Source organism: Dryas octopetala, chromosome 7, assembly GCF_963921425.1.
Source record: "Dryas octopetala chromosome 7, drDryOcto1.1, whole genome shotgun sequence".
Taxonomy (NCBI): Eukaryota; Viridiplantae; Streptophyta; class Magnoliopsida; order Rosales; family Rosaceae; genus Dryas; species Dryas octopetala.
In genome coordinates this window covers 4,598,492-4,612,463 of record NC_141372.1, presented here as the reverse complement: position 1 = coordinate 4,612,463, position 13,972 = coordinate 4,598,492, and the positions used below count along the sequence as shown (strand labels likewise).

Here is a 13,972-nt window from a genome sequence, read left to right as displayed (position 1 = left end):
ACATTAGTAAATTTTTAAGATAATATAAAAGCCTTAAGGGCAATTTTGTCAAAACCTTATAAATTTTAAGTAACACCTATTATATGTGGGCAAAAGGACAAAAATGTCAAATAGAAAAAGCTCAAATCAAATAGGCCAACATATTTGTGACTTAATCAAAAAAATTACATTTAATTTGGTAGTTCAATTGAAATATTATATGGTATTCATGCTATACCAAAAAATTATTGAGATTTGATATTTAATCTTAAATTTTCTAAAAAAATAATGACTCTTTTGTATTTTTCATACCAAAATACCCCTTTATATAGAAAAATGTCGCCACAGTCCATCATGTGTTGACAAAAAATTTGACAAGTTGTTGCAGCAGCCAAACCCTACTCCACCTTCTTCCTGTAGCAGCCATAGAGAACGACCTCTCTCACAGGCCAACGACCCATCATCTCATCTCTCTATCTCTCTCCCCTTTTCTCCCGATCCAAATCTAAAAAACAAAAACAAAAATAAAATTTGAAAACCTATATATGAGTTTTTTTTTTTAATGGGTTGGAAGGGAAATAGAGAGCAAGAGAGAGACAGAGACAGAGACAGAGAGATGAGAGGTCAGTATAGGAGGTGGAGGATGGTGGTGGGCATCGGCTAGCAACCCATCATATTTTCTCTCTATCTCTCTCTCTCTCTTCTTCTCTCCTAACCCAAATCTATAAAAAGATTAAAATAAAAAAAAAACTTAGATATGGTGGAATGTGCTATAGCTAGAAGAGCATAAAAGATGGTCGAATTTGTGGACACCACATGGTCGACACATGTGTTGACCAAAAATTCGACCATGTGGTGATCAAAAATTCAATCATGTGTCGACAAAAAATTCAGATCTGAAAATTTTGCATATTCTTCTTCTTCTTCTTCATCACTGGGTTTTGATAAGTATGATATCTCAAAAAATCAATCATTTTATGGGTTTTACTGGACAACGAGGGGGGATGCGAGGGTTTTTTTTTGTGGGTTTTGCTGGGCGACGTGGGTTTTTTTTTCATTGGATTTTGTTAGGTTTACTGCAACAGCGGGGGATGAAGGTGTCAGCAACTGGAGCCGTGAGGGGGCAATGGTTGTCTGGGGAAGAGAAAAAAAAGAAAAAAAAAAAGCTACATTAAATAAATAAATACAAAGGGTTTTATATGGAGGGTATTATGGATATTTCATAGGCAAAAGGGTCATAAAAGTAAAATTTGGGGCTAAGGGGTATTTAAAAGGGTGAGGAAATTACAGATTTAGTTCAGTTATTTTATATCTAGTTTAATTTTGATCTATAATTTTTTTTAAGTTCTATTTTGATCTACTAATTATTCTACTTATTCAATAAAGGTACAAATTTGTTTTCTCAAATTTAATATGTTTTTTACCCTATCAAATCTCACCCAAATTCAGCAAACATATACTTGTTTTAAAGCTATGCATTTCTTTTTTACAACCATATAAAGATCATTCAAATTGGAGTCCTAAAACTCAAAATAATTGACCCTAAAGTAGGATATCCGAAACTACCAATTTTTCAAACTTCACCCAATCTCAATTCTGTTAGATTATAATACTCCAAATTTATTTTTATGACTAAGAAATGATGAAATATAACTTATACTTCAATTATAATTGAAGAAAATACAACTTAAAGGATTTAAAGTCACAAATCTGAACCTTTATTGAACAAATGAAATAATTAGTAGACCAAAACATAACTCAAAAAAGATCATAAACCAAAATTAAACTAGGTATAAAATAAGTGGACCAAATATATAATTTCCTCTTAAAAAAGGTTATTGAATAAAATTTTTCAAACAAAATTAGCTCAATTAGGTTTATAATTATTATTTTTTTTCCCTCCGGATCAAAACGGCGCCGTTTAATGAGATAAGCAGTCCGCCGAATAATTCGAAGCGTTGGTCGCATTGGTCCGCTTCTATTCAACGCGTATGGGCGAACGTGAAGAGCAAGGCCCTGCTCTGAGAGCTCTCGGCTCTCTCTTGAAGCTCACCCAAGTGTTTCTTTGGTGCGTCTCTTTTGTCTCTGTTTCTAGGGCATTCTTGGTTTAACACAGTAGGCACTTTGTCCTGTGATTACTTGGTTTTCTAAGTCTGTGTCTGCTTGGCAGGGACGATGGCTCAACGGAGACGAACGACAGGTCGTTTTCCCAGGGACGCACTGTAAGTCTTTGGTTTTCATTAAGCTCAATTTCATTTAATCTGAAAGTTTGAGACTTTGTATTGAATGCTTTAAATTTCTCCCTATAATTACAGAAACCAGCTCACGATGGTCGTGATGATGGTTCAAATGTCATGTCCTCAGGCTAGTGATTCACTTTCTCGCTTTCCTTGTTATGTTTAACTGTTTCTTGTACTTTTCTGGAGCTCACTGGATGTTGGTTGCATTATGCTAATATGCTATGATTAAGTTATGTGTCTTTTAGTGGTCTTGAATGTTTTAGTGGGAATTTTTGGGTTTTCAGATTGTGGAACTTTGCCAGAGGATATGGAGCTTGCTAGACAGATGAATGCTCTGGGGCTTCCCTTTTCATTCAACACAAATAAGGAGGTAAGTTAACATCTCTCTGTGATAAAATACTGCTTCTTCAGCCTTTGTATTTACCACCACAAGCAGAAGTAATATTTTCTTGGTCTGTTAATACTGATACTCATTTGCAGAAGAGGAACAGAATGACGGAAGGCAAAAGAAAGGGTATGCACCTGAAGCATCCGGACACTTCTGAAGCCGTTGCGGCTGAAGCACTGGAGTCTTCCAAAGTGAGTGTGGGGGAGATTGTCTCTCCTATTATATTTGATGGTAACGCAAGCAGTTCTTTGTGTTGTATGTCAATGATGGGCCAAAGTGTATCATCTTCCTCTGATGTTGCAGCGGATGCCATTAAATTTCAATGTCCTTCTGGTGAAGGAGATCCAGCAAGTTCAACTGAGATTACTAGTGATGCTGTCAAGGAACAAAATCATAATGGAATGTTATTGGGCATTGTTTGTAATGATGGTCAGGATAATGGCCAGCATTGTGACTCTTCACATAGCGGTGCTGTGCTCAATGACACAATGGAAATTGCAGCAAGTTCAACTGATTTAGACGCTGGACATTTGCCAGGGAGCTGCTCAACAGATGCTGCTGTTGGCCATGATAAGACAGAACCAGGTGAAGGATTAATGGAGCATGACCACTTAGAGTGTTCATTAATGGCTTCCCATGAAGCAGAACTTACCAAAATATGCAAGGATTATGCCCCTGATCAGAAATGTGTTTCTGAATCCGAATATTCCACGTGTTCAGAAGTGCTTGACCATGATGGAACTGACAGCCAAAACAATGCTGAATTTGGGGACTGGATGGTATATTGGGATTCTTACTACATGAGGAATTACTTCTATAATATCAGAACAGATACTTCCACATGGTACCCACCCCCAGGCATGGAGCACCTAGCAATTGTCGACATCGCATATAAGCCAAATGAAGTGAATGCTGAAGCAACTAAGATGGATGTTACCACTGACTCATTTGAAGAATCAATAAATGATGTTTTACAGGGTCAGTCATATCTTGAGCACCCAGAGGGGGTTGGACTCACTGTTGAGAATTATGTGTCTGATATGACTTTGCCAACTGTCACTGTTGGCAGATGTCCTGAACACGCAGATGAAATTAATGAGTGCAATAACAGCCGCAATGAAGGGATTGCATCATGCTTGTCATCAAACTTCCAGGAGCCTATTGCGAGGTACGCTTATGTTCTATCTATGTGTTTTTCCCCCGTTGAAATTCATTAATCTGATTTATGCTTATAATGTTACTCTACGATGACCCTGAGACTCTTTTCATTTTATGGTGCTCACAGTTGCAGAAATAAAACCAAGCAGTTGGTTGCTGATGAGGTCTACAACAGTGAATTGCAACCAATTCTTGCAGAAAAAACTCAACAAAATACTTTTGATCTCTATAATGAACCTAATAAAATTAACTCTTGTGAGGAAACTCTTAAAAATTGCGAAGATGACGAAGCCTTGCAAATATTAGATATGAGCAGGTAGAATTTAGAATAATGGTCTTGATTATTTCTTTTTCAGCATGTTTATGTGGAATCTATATGAACGTTTGTCTACTGATGATTTTGTTTGCAGCTTGTCCAATACATACACTGAAGAAGTTTCTGAGGATAGTAATATGCATTCAGGAACGGGAATTCCTGCAATAAATGACTTGGAAATGCAGCATGACCCTGCTGTAGTAAAACAGAAAAAGAAAGTGAGAAGAATGCAAATTCGGAGAAGATTGTCTAATGAGAATGAAGGTTCATGACTTGATTTTGTTGCTGTTTATTAGTGCGTTTATATTTATTTTCTTCAGTAACATCCTTTCTGATAAACCATTCTCATATTGCAGAACTTCTATTTCAAGGGTTGTTCAAAGAGTTTTCTGCTGATATTGGCAAATATTGGTGTCAGAGGTACCTATTATTCTCCAGATATGATGATGGTATAAAAATGGATGAGGAAGGATGGTTTTCTGTTACTCCAGAGCCTCTAGCTAGGCATCATGCACATCGTTGTGGTAGTGGCATCATCATTGACTGTTTTACTGGAGTTGGTGGGAATGCCATCCAACTTGCACAGATGTGAGTTATTGACTATTTTATGATTTTTTTTCTTTTTTATGCTAAAGATCCTTCTGGTAAACCTGACGAGTGTTATAGTGAGGAGAAATTTCACTTGTCAGAAGGTGGCATCTTAGACAGTGTGTTTAATCTTGCGGGACCTAAGACCAGAAACTATTAATTCCAAATAATTTATTTTGGATGATAGCTTAAGTACAGAAGTTCATTTACCAAAGGTGAGGTAGGTAAATACAGGCACAGATGCAAGCACACATGCGCAAATGTATGTATGTGCTTGCATGCGTTTTATACATGTATATTCATGTACTATATGATGGTAAAAACTTCTGACATGATCAAGCATTCAAGTAAGCTTCTGAAGTTGCAATTAGGGAAGGCACCATCAAATAAATAATTAAAACTAGTTGATGTTTTTTCATCCCTTGAAAGGCTTAGATCTAACAATCTTGGTCTTTAAATATCTCACTGATATTATCATTTCAAACTTCACAATAGGCTATTTGCTGAGTTTATACTGTTGACATTAGGCAGATTCAAACAGACATGTAATTGTGGATGGTAGTGGTTCCCATTCATAGAAGGACATATGCTTTTAATGCATATGTTGCACATCCTTAATTGCGTGTTGATTGAACCCAGCATGCTGGTTTGGCCAACTCTTTACTTTTTAAGGTTTCAGTTCAATTAGTAAATTCATTACTCCTTGTTTATTTTATTAGTTGACTGGTTTGGTAAAGAATAATTTTAACTCTCTAAAATTTCTTAACAGATATCTGAGATTTTAAACAGGACCCAGGATGCTTTTTATTTATTTATATATTGATTATCCTTATACATGTGACATTGCAGAAGCAAACATGTAACTGCTATTGATATTGATCCGAAGAAGATTGATTATGCACACCATAATGCTGCCATCTATGGGGTAGATGACAAGATAGATTTCATAAAAGGGGACTTTTTCCGTTTGGCACCAAAACTGAGGGTACTAAAGCTGACTTCTCATGTGTTCAGAGTTTCCAATGTTTTGTTATTATCATTGTTTTGTTGATAGGTATCCATGAACATAGCTTTTTGAATAAATTTTAGACTTATTTCTGCTGGTTTCTGCAGTTGGTGCTAATATGCCATATAATTATACTTGAAGTCTGTTAGGTTACCGTAAAATTTAATGTATACTTGGCTTCCATCTTTAGCTTTTTTTTAATTTCTTCAGTTACCAACTGCAGGCAGACACAGTCTTTTTGTCACCCCCATGGGGGGGACCTCATTATGCAAAAGTAAAGACATATGACCTTAAGACAATGCTTAAGCCACATGATGGGTATGTTTCCTCTTCTTAATATTTATTCTTTGAAATTTCTAATTTTTATTACTCATTGCAACTCAGTCGTGTACTTGGGCAGATATTTTCTCTTCAGCACTGCAAAGAAAGTTGCTTCCAAGATTGTCATGTTTCTCCCTAGAAATGTTGATATCAACCAATTAGCAGAGCTTTCTTTGTCTGCGAGTCCGCCATGGTCACTAGAGGTATCTTCTTTATCTTTCTTAAAGAGAAAAAAAAAAATCAAAATGCCTTTTAAGTTTCTCTTTCCCTCCCCCCCTCTTCCTCCTACTTCTGTCACATGGCTACTAACATGGCGTTGAGGCTTGAACTGGGGATGGACTGTGGAAAGTAGGTGGGTTTTACTGCCAGGCCTGTCCCCACCACTGCCCATCGATCGAGACTCACAATATTATGCTTTCATTTGGTGTTATGTTAGGTCAATAATATTGTCAATTTGTTTTTGTAACATTGTAAACATTGCATCATTTTCTGTCTATAACCAAATAGATTATCATGCTGTTATTTCTGAGGGTCGAGGTATTTGGTCTCAGGTCGAGAAGAGCTTTTTAAATGGCAAGTTGAAGGGAATAACCGCTTACTTCAATGACACAACAGAAAGAGGATGATATTGTAGTTTTATTCATAGGTGGTGAGATAATGTGCACAGCTATTAATTAGGGTAATCTTAACAGTATGACTAAACCATAAGCAAACTGGTGATTGCGGGTTCAAGTAGCAGAAACAGCCTCTTGGGAATAGGTGTGTGGTTGCGTACATCATACTCTCTATAGATTCTGCATTGGCAGTAGCCTCATGCACTGGAGCTTTTTTTATTGTTAATATGGAGGTGGCACAAATTTCAGCTTTGTTTATGTGGTCATGTTGTAAGCAATTGACATGTATCAATTACTTGGGTAGAAAACCATATTTTACCTAAGCAGTTAGTAGTATACGTAGATCAGATTTGACTTGGTTATGTACATATAGACCAGATTACTGATTCATGAGCATTGTGATCGAGTATTTTCAGTCAGATTTAGAACTTTCCATTAAAAACAGTACTGGAGAGATTATACTGATTTTATAATATGTTGTGAACTGCATGAACCCGGTTTGGGCGGCACCAGTTCAGGCTATGTAGCTGCCATCAAATGGACATAATAATGGCTCGGCTTCTCTCTCTCTCTCTCTCTCTCTCTCTCTCTCTCTCTCTCTCTCTCGGGTCGAGGGTTACACTATTCCCCTTTTTATGGGTCAGGTTTGTGATCAGAAACAAGGTTGGACTTGGGAGAGAAAACTGGATTCATATAGTATATACCCAAAAAATTACATCATGTTCTACAAATGCGCGCTAAATTTATAAATTATCATTGTATTTTTATACAAATCTACCATATTATATACAGATGTATCGTATGTGTTTTTCTAGTTATGTAAGTTACTAATTATGCTTAAAGGAACAAGTGCGATTTGATGGTGTACGTTTCGTAAAAGTAGTAAAATAATCAACTGTTTGTTTTGCAAGAAACAAAAGTAAAATCGATAAATTAAGGTGGTCAATCAACCAAAGCATGTTTGAATGTTTGATGGTGAATTGATGATGACGTAGACAGAAAGATATGGCTGCCAAATGATGACGCGTGGCAGCCTTTGGCTGTTCTCGGTGGGGAAATGAACAAGAAGCAACAGCCTGTGACAGTTGATTGTTTGTATTTGCTGGTTAAAATCAATCAACTCTCCTTACATTTCAATCATAATGACCACTGACGAGGTTGATGTTAACTTCACTGAGATTTTGAAGAAATATCTGCCATGCAAACAGGGGCACGTGATACATATATTTTCGACTGTTGTATGTCGCTATGGTTCATTTTTTCATTAAATCTTAGATGTATCATGTATGACATATGGTGTTAGTATAAGGTGAATTGATTTTAACTACTAAATTTGAATAATTTTTTAGTTTAGATATTAAAATTAAATAGTATTTTAGATTAGGTATTAGTTAAAAAATTAAACAAAATAATAAAGTAAAATATATTAGAATTTACAAATATTACATCTCATGCCACTATAATAAAAAAATAAAAAAAAATATTACATCACAAATATTATATTAATTTATATTATATTGTATTAAAAAAATCAATCCAGTCACAACTTAACTGTGACTGTCTTGATAAATTGAAAGAGACAACTCACACTACTATATTATGTATTATTTTGAGTAAAAATAATATTTTGACCTCTATTTATACTATATTGTAGTATAATTTCTTTTAAAAAAATTCAATTAAGTCACAACTTAATTGTGATTGTTTTACAACTTAGATGTGACTGTCGTTCAGTCACAACTAAATTTAAAGTTGTGAGTGTCGTACAGTTATAACTAAATGTGAAGTTGAAACTATATTAACAAATTTTTAAGATAATATAAAAGCTTCAAGGACAATTTTGTCAAAACCTTATAAATTTTAACTAACACCTATCATATGTTGACCAAAAGATAAAAATATCAAATTGAAAGGCTCAAATCAAAAGAGTCAATATATTTGTGACATAATCTAAAAAATTATATTTAAATTTGATAGTTTAATTGAAATATTATATAGTCTTCATGCTATACAAAAAAATTATTGAGATTTGGTATTTAATCTTAATTTTCCAGTTAGTATATGGTCTCATAGTTTAAATCCATCCATCAGATAAATTCATAACATCAAAATTAATAGAAAATTCTATATTTAGCATTCATTTTTGAAATTTAACTTATTTAAGTCTATACCGTTGTTTTTGTAAAAAAAAAATTTACATTATAAGGTCATCAATATATAATAGACTTAATAGTACCATCCGTAAGTTTTAAACCGATAAAAGTATTTACATTTTAAATTTATTTCATTTGAATAAAAGTTAACGTTGGTTGTTCAAAACTTTATGTATAATTGTTAGTGATTGGTGTTATTGAATACGATAACTACTATATTTTGGGAGTTTTAAAGTTTTTTCTTTTTGACTTGTGCTTATTAATGATCAACAGTGATAGTAGATAACCTTTGAATGCTTGACCTAAATTCAGATATTTACTTAAACCATGAAATTGTTCAATTTTTCGGACCCCTTTTCATCACCTTTTAATTTCACTTAATTATTTTAATACAAATGAAGTAAGGTGCTTTAAGTAGAAGTCTAAAATGAGAAATAAATACAAGTCAAGATCCAGCCTACCCAAAAGTTAAGTAAAAGCCTAATCTCTTTTACCGAGTACTCGGCAATTCTACAGAGCGCTTGTCTTATTTAGCACTCGACAGTTGCAAATGCAACCTGCATCTGCGATCTCATTCATTAATGTATCTGCAATCTAAAATATGCATCTATAACTTAAAAATCTATATTTGCAACTTAAAATTTGCATATGCAAATACATCTGCCGAACTCTTGTCAGCTTGTTTTCTGCATATAGACCAATAAATTAAGTTTTGGCTTAATTTTTTATTTGACTAATTCTACTTAAAAATCTTTCAAAAACTATATTTCATAATAATTTATTAATAAATCAATTCTCCACGATTTTTCATAAGTTTTATCATTGCCATTCAAAATTCTTAGTCTCCACCCACCGAAAGTTACTAACCGGAAGTCCATTTTACTTACCCCAAGCCATGAATGACCACGGGTCCACGGCCCACCCACCCAACCAACCGCCAATACCGGACCCAAACAAAAAAACTCCCTGACATATGACACGTGGGCCCCACTGTCATTTTCTTGTAGTCAAAGCTAATGACTACGCGCAAACATTAAAAGGCGCGAGCCCCACCCCACTGATCCCCACTTGATTAACAAAAACAAAGTCGCCTGATTTAAAAAATTAGTTGTCTTTTCGAGTCGTTTAACGAAATCTCAAGCGTGATTTGGGCAACATAATGACCGTGACATAATCTCACATAAATTAATTAAACAAAGCAACTCCTTGTAAATTAATACCCGCCATTTTACACAGAGTAAAGCGAATCTTCAACTCTTTCACTCTCCGAAATGCAATGCGAGTGAGATTATGAGATTCGGGGTGGTAATTGACAATGCCGGAGGAGCAGAGATCGGGTTTGAGAGTCCGAGACGCAAGCCCTGACTCGGTCATCTTCACCCTGGAGTCCAACTTCAGTCTCTTCTCTTCCGCCTCTGCGAGCGTTGACCGCTGCTCTTTCGACTCCGAGATCTCTCCGGTATCACCCTCTGCTCTGCATGCTTTGTTTTTATTGTGAAAATGGGGATCAATTTGATTCGGTTTATGATGATGTGTGATTTGGATGATGCAGCATTCTTCTTCGGCAGCACATGAAGAAAGCTCGAGTGGTCCAGATCGCGATCCAGATCCAAACAAGCTCGCTTTACACAGCAACATCATCACCCACGGTCGTCTCTCAAGAAAAGGAGAAAAAGCCAAAGGTAACACAGCTAAGCTCTCTCAGACGACGGACTTTCTGTTCTCTGACTCACGCACTGTTTGTTTGTTTGGCTTCAGTTCAAAAAGATGACACCGACGCGGATATAGGTCTCATCGATTCAGCCAGAAACTCTTTCTCTCTGGCCCTCAAAGGTAACGCCCATTTTCGAACCAAACCAAATTAAGCTCCTCAGCTTGAGTGCTTTACCCTTTTGCTTGTATAGAATGCCAGGACCGGCGATCCAGATCTGAAGCTTTGTCGAAAAAGCTAGACAGGCCAAGACCCGCTTCTTTGGATTTGAACAATGCCTCTGTCTCCTCGCCCCGATTGGGAACCATAAAGAAGACCTCCATGGCCTCGTCTCGCAAGTCATCCGGAACGTTTCCAAGTCCCGGAACACCCACTTACCGCCACACAGCTCTAGGAGTGCACAAGGGGTGGAGCTCCGAGCGAGTCCCGGCGCATTCCAATATGGGTCGGAAGAATAATACCACTGCTGCATTGTTGCCCTTCAATAATGGAAGGACATTGCCATCAAAATGGGAAGATGCAGAGAGGTGGATTTTCAGTCCGGTTCAGGGCGGCGATGGTGTGGTGAGGAACTCGTATCAGCAAGCCCAGCGGAGGCCAAAGTCGAAGAGTGGTCCACTTGGCCCTCCTGGGGTTGCTTATTATTCCTTGTATTCTCCGGCGATGCCCATGTTTGAGGGAGACAATGTAGGCAATTTCATGCCTGCTTCGCCATTTTCGGCTGGTGTTATAGCAGCAGATGGTTTGGCATTCCATTCCGGTGACAATAATGGAGGTTTTCCGATTCGGACAGAGCCTTGCATTGCCCGTTCGGCTAGTGTACATGGTTGCTCTGAGGTGCTGAACCAGCAGCCATCACTGCCTTGCTCTCAAGGTTAGTGTTTAATTTGTTTCCATTGGACATCACTTACTTAATTGAGCTAAGTAAATCAAAATAGATTCTCATAGTCATAATAACTTGTATTTGGTACATGAATGTAGGTAATTTACCAGATCGATTTGATATATGCTTGATGGGTTCTTTTGGTATATCAATTGCTAAAACTATTGTGCTCATGCATGGCTGATATTTGGTCTGTTTTCATTGGTTCATACACCAGATGAAAAGCTTGATGGGGTCAAGGATGCAGCAACCAATGTATCTCGAGCAGTTTCCAGAAGAGACATGGCAACCCAGATGAGCCCTGACGAAAGTACCCACTCATCTCCCAATGGGGGGCCTTCTTACTCTGCCTCCACTTCCTCTATTATGCCTGTTCTGGAATTGCAGAGTGGTGCCCCTTCTATGAAGTTGGAAGTCAGGGATGTGCAGGTAGATGAAAGGGTCACTGTGACAAGGTGGTCAAAGAAACATAGATCCCGAATACCTGGGACGGGCGCTGATATTGTTGATAATTGGAAAAAGAAAGATGCTGAGGCTCGATCTTCTGCTTGGGATCTCTCAGATACAGCAGCGAAGAACATTTCACAGTATGTTTGCCACATAATTTTATTATTAAGCATTCTTGTTTTATGATGTAAATTAAAGAAAAATAAAATTAAAGAGTCAAGAATTTCATAGCCAATTTGTTTAAACCTTATGAAGAAAATTGCTATCTTTACGGCATCAGTTTCCTGCCCTGATTACCATAGACTTGCAAGTCAAAAATATAGAGATTTGAGATAAATATCATTAAATGAGTTGATATGTTGACATGTGTGCAGATCAAACATATCTATACTAATATTGAAATGTCAACCTCTGTCTTTTTTCAGAGTTAAAAGAGAGGAAGCCAAAATCACTGCATGGGAGAACCTGCAGAAGGCGAAAGCTGAGGCGGCAATACGGAAATTAGAGGTGTGTCTTTATATATAGTGTTACAGCCCAAATGTCCCACATGGAAAAAAATAGAACATCCTAATATGAGTTGTTAGTCATCTTTCCCTTGCAAGCCGGTTTTTCATAGGCAAGTTAAGAGAAAGCTAGGTTTATGGTGATTTCTAATATTAAGAACTTTTAACAAATGGAAAAAGATGACTAAATGATATACAGGATTTACATCATACTATCCTAATCACAGATTGATAGGTTTTGTTTTATGCTAACCGTGTAAGACATGCATTATTGTGTTCAGTTCTGCAAATATTGGCCCTTACTTTTGTCTGTTTCAGATGAAGCTGGAAAAGAAGAGATCATCGTCTATGGATAAAATCATGAGCAAGTTGAGATCGGCTCAGAAGAAAGCTAAAGACATGAGAAGCTCAGTATCAACCAACCAGGCACAAGGTTCAAGGACCTCACGTAAAGCTATATCAATTCGTAGAACTCGTCAGATGGGTTCTTTGAGTGGTTGTTTTACATGCCATGCTTTCTAATGCCTCATCCGGCGATGTGTTGTTCCACAACTATAAAGCAAGGTAATTTGTCGCTGCAAAATTGTAACTTTTTCAAGTTACCTTGCCATTTGCTTACCTTGAGCTATACAGCAAGGGTCTCTCTGTTGTTTTGATGAAGAATGTAGATTTTGACAACGTTTTAACATAATATGTGCACATAGCAGTTTTTTTAATATTTTGAAATTGTGGAACTTGGTATTCTGTAACATGTATAATATAATTGTTGGGTAGAAGAAACTAGCTGCTGATGCAGTTCAACTGGAAACTACAACCTCGGATTCAATTTACATGCATGTCCTTGGTTTCAGGGTATCTGTTCTGATGAACGATATGAAACCTATTTTTGGTTCTTATGCTGCGTTCTGATTCTGATGAACAGCCATTTGCATCTCTTTCCAGGTTAAGTAAACGAGTTATGGAGGATTAGACATGAATGGACGGTGTATAGCGGTTAGCAGCTATACTATTTTGACACTAAATCAATGTGAACGCAGTTTTCCAGTGGCACGAAGCACCAAAACCTCAAGTTCAGTTTTAGATAACTAGGATCCTAGTAAGCAATTCTTGGGGATTCAATGACTAATAATGCTTGTGTGTGTGTGTGTGTGTGTGTGTGTAAATCAAAGACTTTTAGATTATATACGTACTCTGTTTTTTTTTTCCCACCATGATGCTTGAATCAGAGTGCACCCAGGGCATTGTATGATTGATTAGTTAATTTTTTAAGTTCTTGCATGCTACTCACATATGAATGGCACCGTACTCCATTATTCTGTCTAAGATGCAAAACTATTGTAGTCACATAGAAGCTGTTGTGCTAGTGAGAGTAGAGAGAAACGAGTGAACAAACGTCAACAAATGTCACACAAGAAATCAAACTAAATCCAAATAGGTCTAGTTGGGCTCAATTGGCCTCGGCCAAATGGGCTAGTCCGAAATAGTACGAACTGGACCCCAACCTAAACAAAAGAATTTCGAACCAGACTGGCCCAACACAGCCCGTTGCTTCAGCAACATCCAACATCGATCCAACATCCAACATCCAACATCCAACACAAAAATATAACTATGTCTTCTAGCAGAGTATAGCGGCAAATGACATGGAATCCACAATTCTATTCT

General features: G+C 36.8%; 2 protein-coding genes across 2 annotated transcripts; both read left to right on the top strand.

Annotated features, from left to right (window-relative positions):
• The first annotated feature begins 1,948 nt into the window (after positions 1 to 1,948).
• LOC147278762 (uncharacterized) lies at positions 1,949 to 7,029 on the top strand. Its single transcript, XM_086250657.1, has 12 exons — positions 1,949 to 2,047; positions 2,150 to 2,201; positions 2,295 to 2,343; positions 2,504 to 2,589; positions 2,700 to 3,775; positions 3,893 to 4,081; positions 4,176 to 4,345; positions 4,438 to 4,669; positions 5,519 to 5,654; positions 5,899 to 5,993; positions 6,076 to 6,199; positions 6,548 to 7,029. The coding sequence occupies exons 1-12, from the start codon at positions 1,971 to 1,973 to the stop codon at positions 6,620 to 6,622; spliced, it is 2,361 nt and encodes a 786-aa protein (XP_086106783.1). The 5' UTR covers positions 1,949 to 1,970; the 3' UTR covers positions 6,623 to 7,029.
• Positions 7,030 to 10,005: 2,976 nt separating this feature from the next.
• On the top strand, positions 10,006 to 13,518 carry LOC147278761 (Remorin family protein). The gene is made up of 8 exons (XM_086250821.1): positions 10,006 to 10,222; positions 10,316 to 10,445; positions 10,522 to 10,596; positions 10,668 to 11,348; positions 11,575 to 11,944; positions 12,230 to 12,311; positions 12,626 to 12,871; positions 13,250 to 13,518. The coding sequence occupies exons 1-7, from the start codon at positions 10,079 to 10,081 to the stop codon at positions 12,827 to 12,829; spliced, it is 1,686 nt and encodes a 561-aa protein (XP_086106947.1). The 5' UTR covers positions 10,006 to 10,078; the 3' UTR covers positions 12,830 to 12,871; positions 13,250 to 13,518.
• The last annotated feature ends 454 nt before the right edge of the window (positions 13,519 to 13,972 follow it).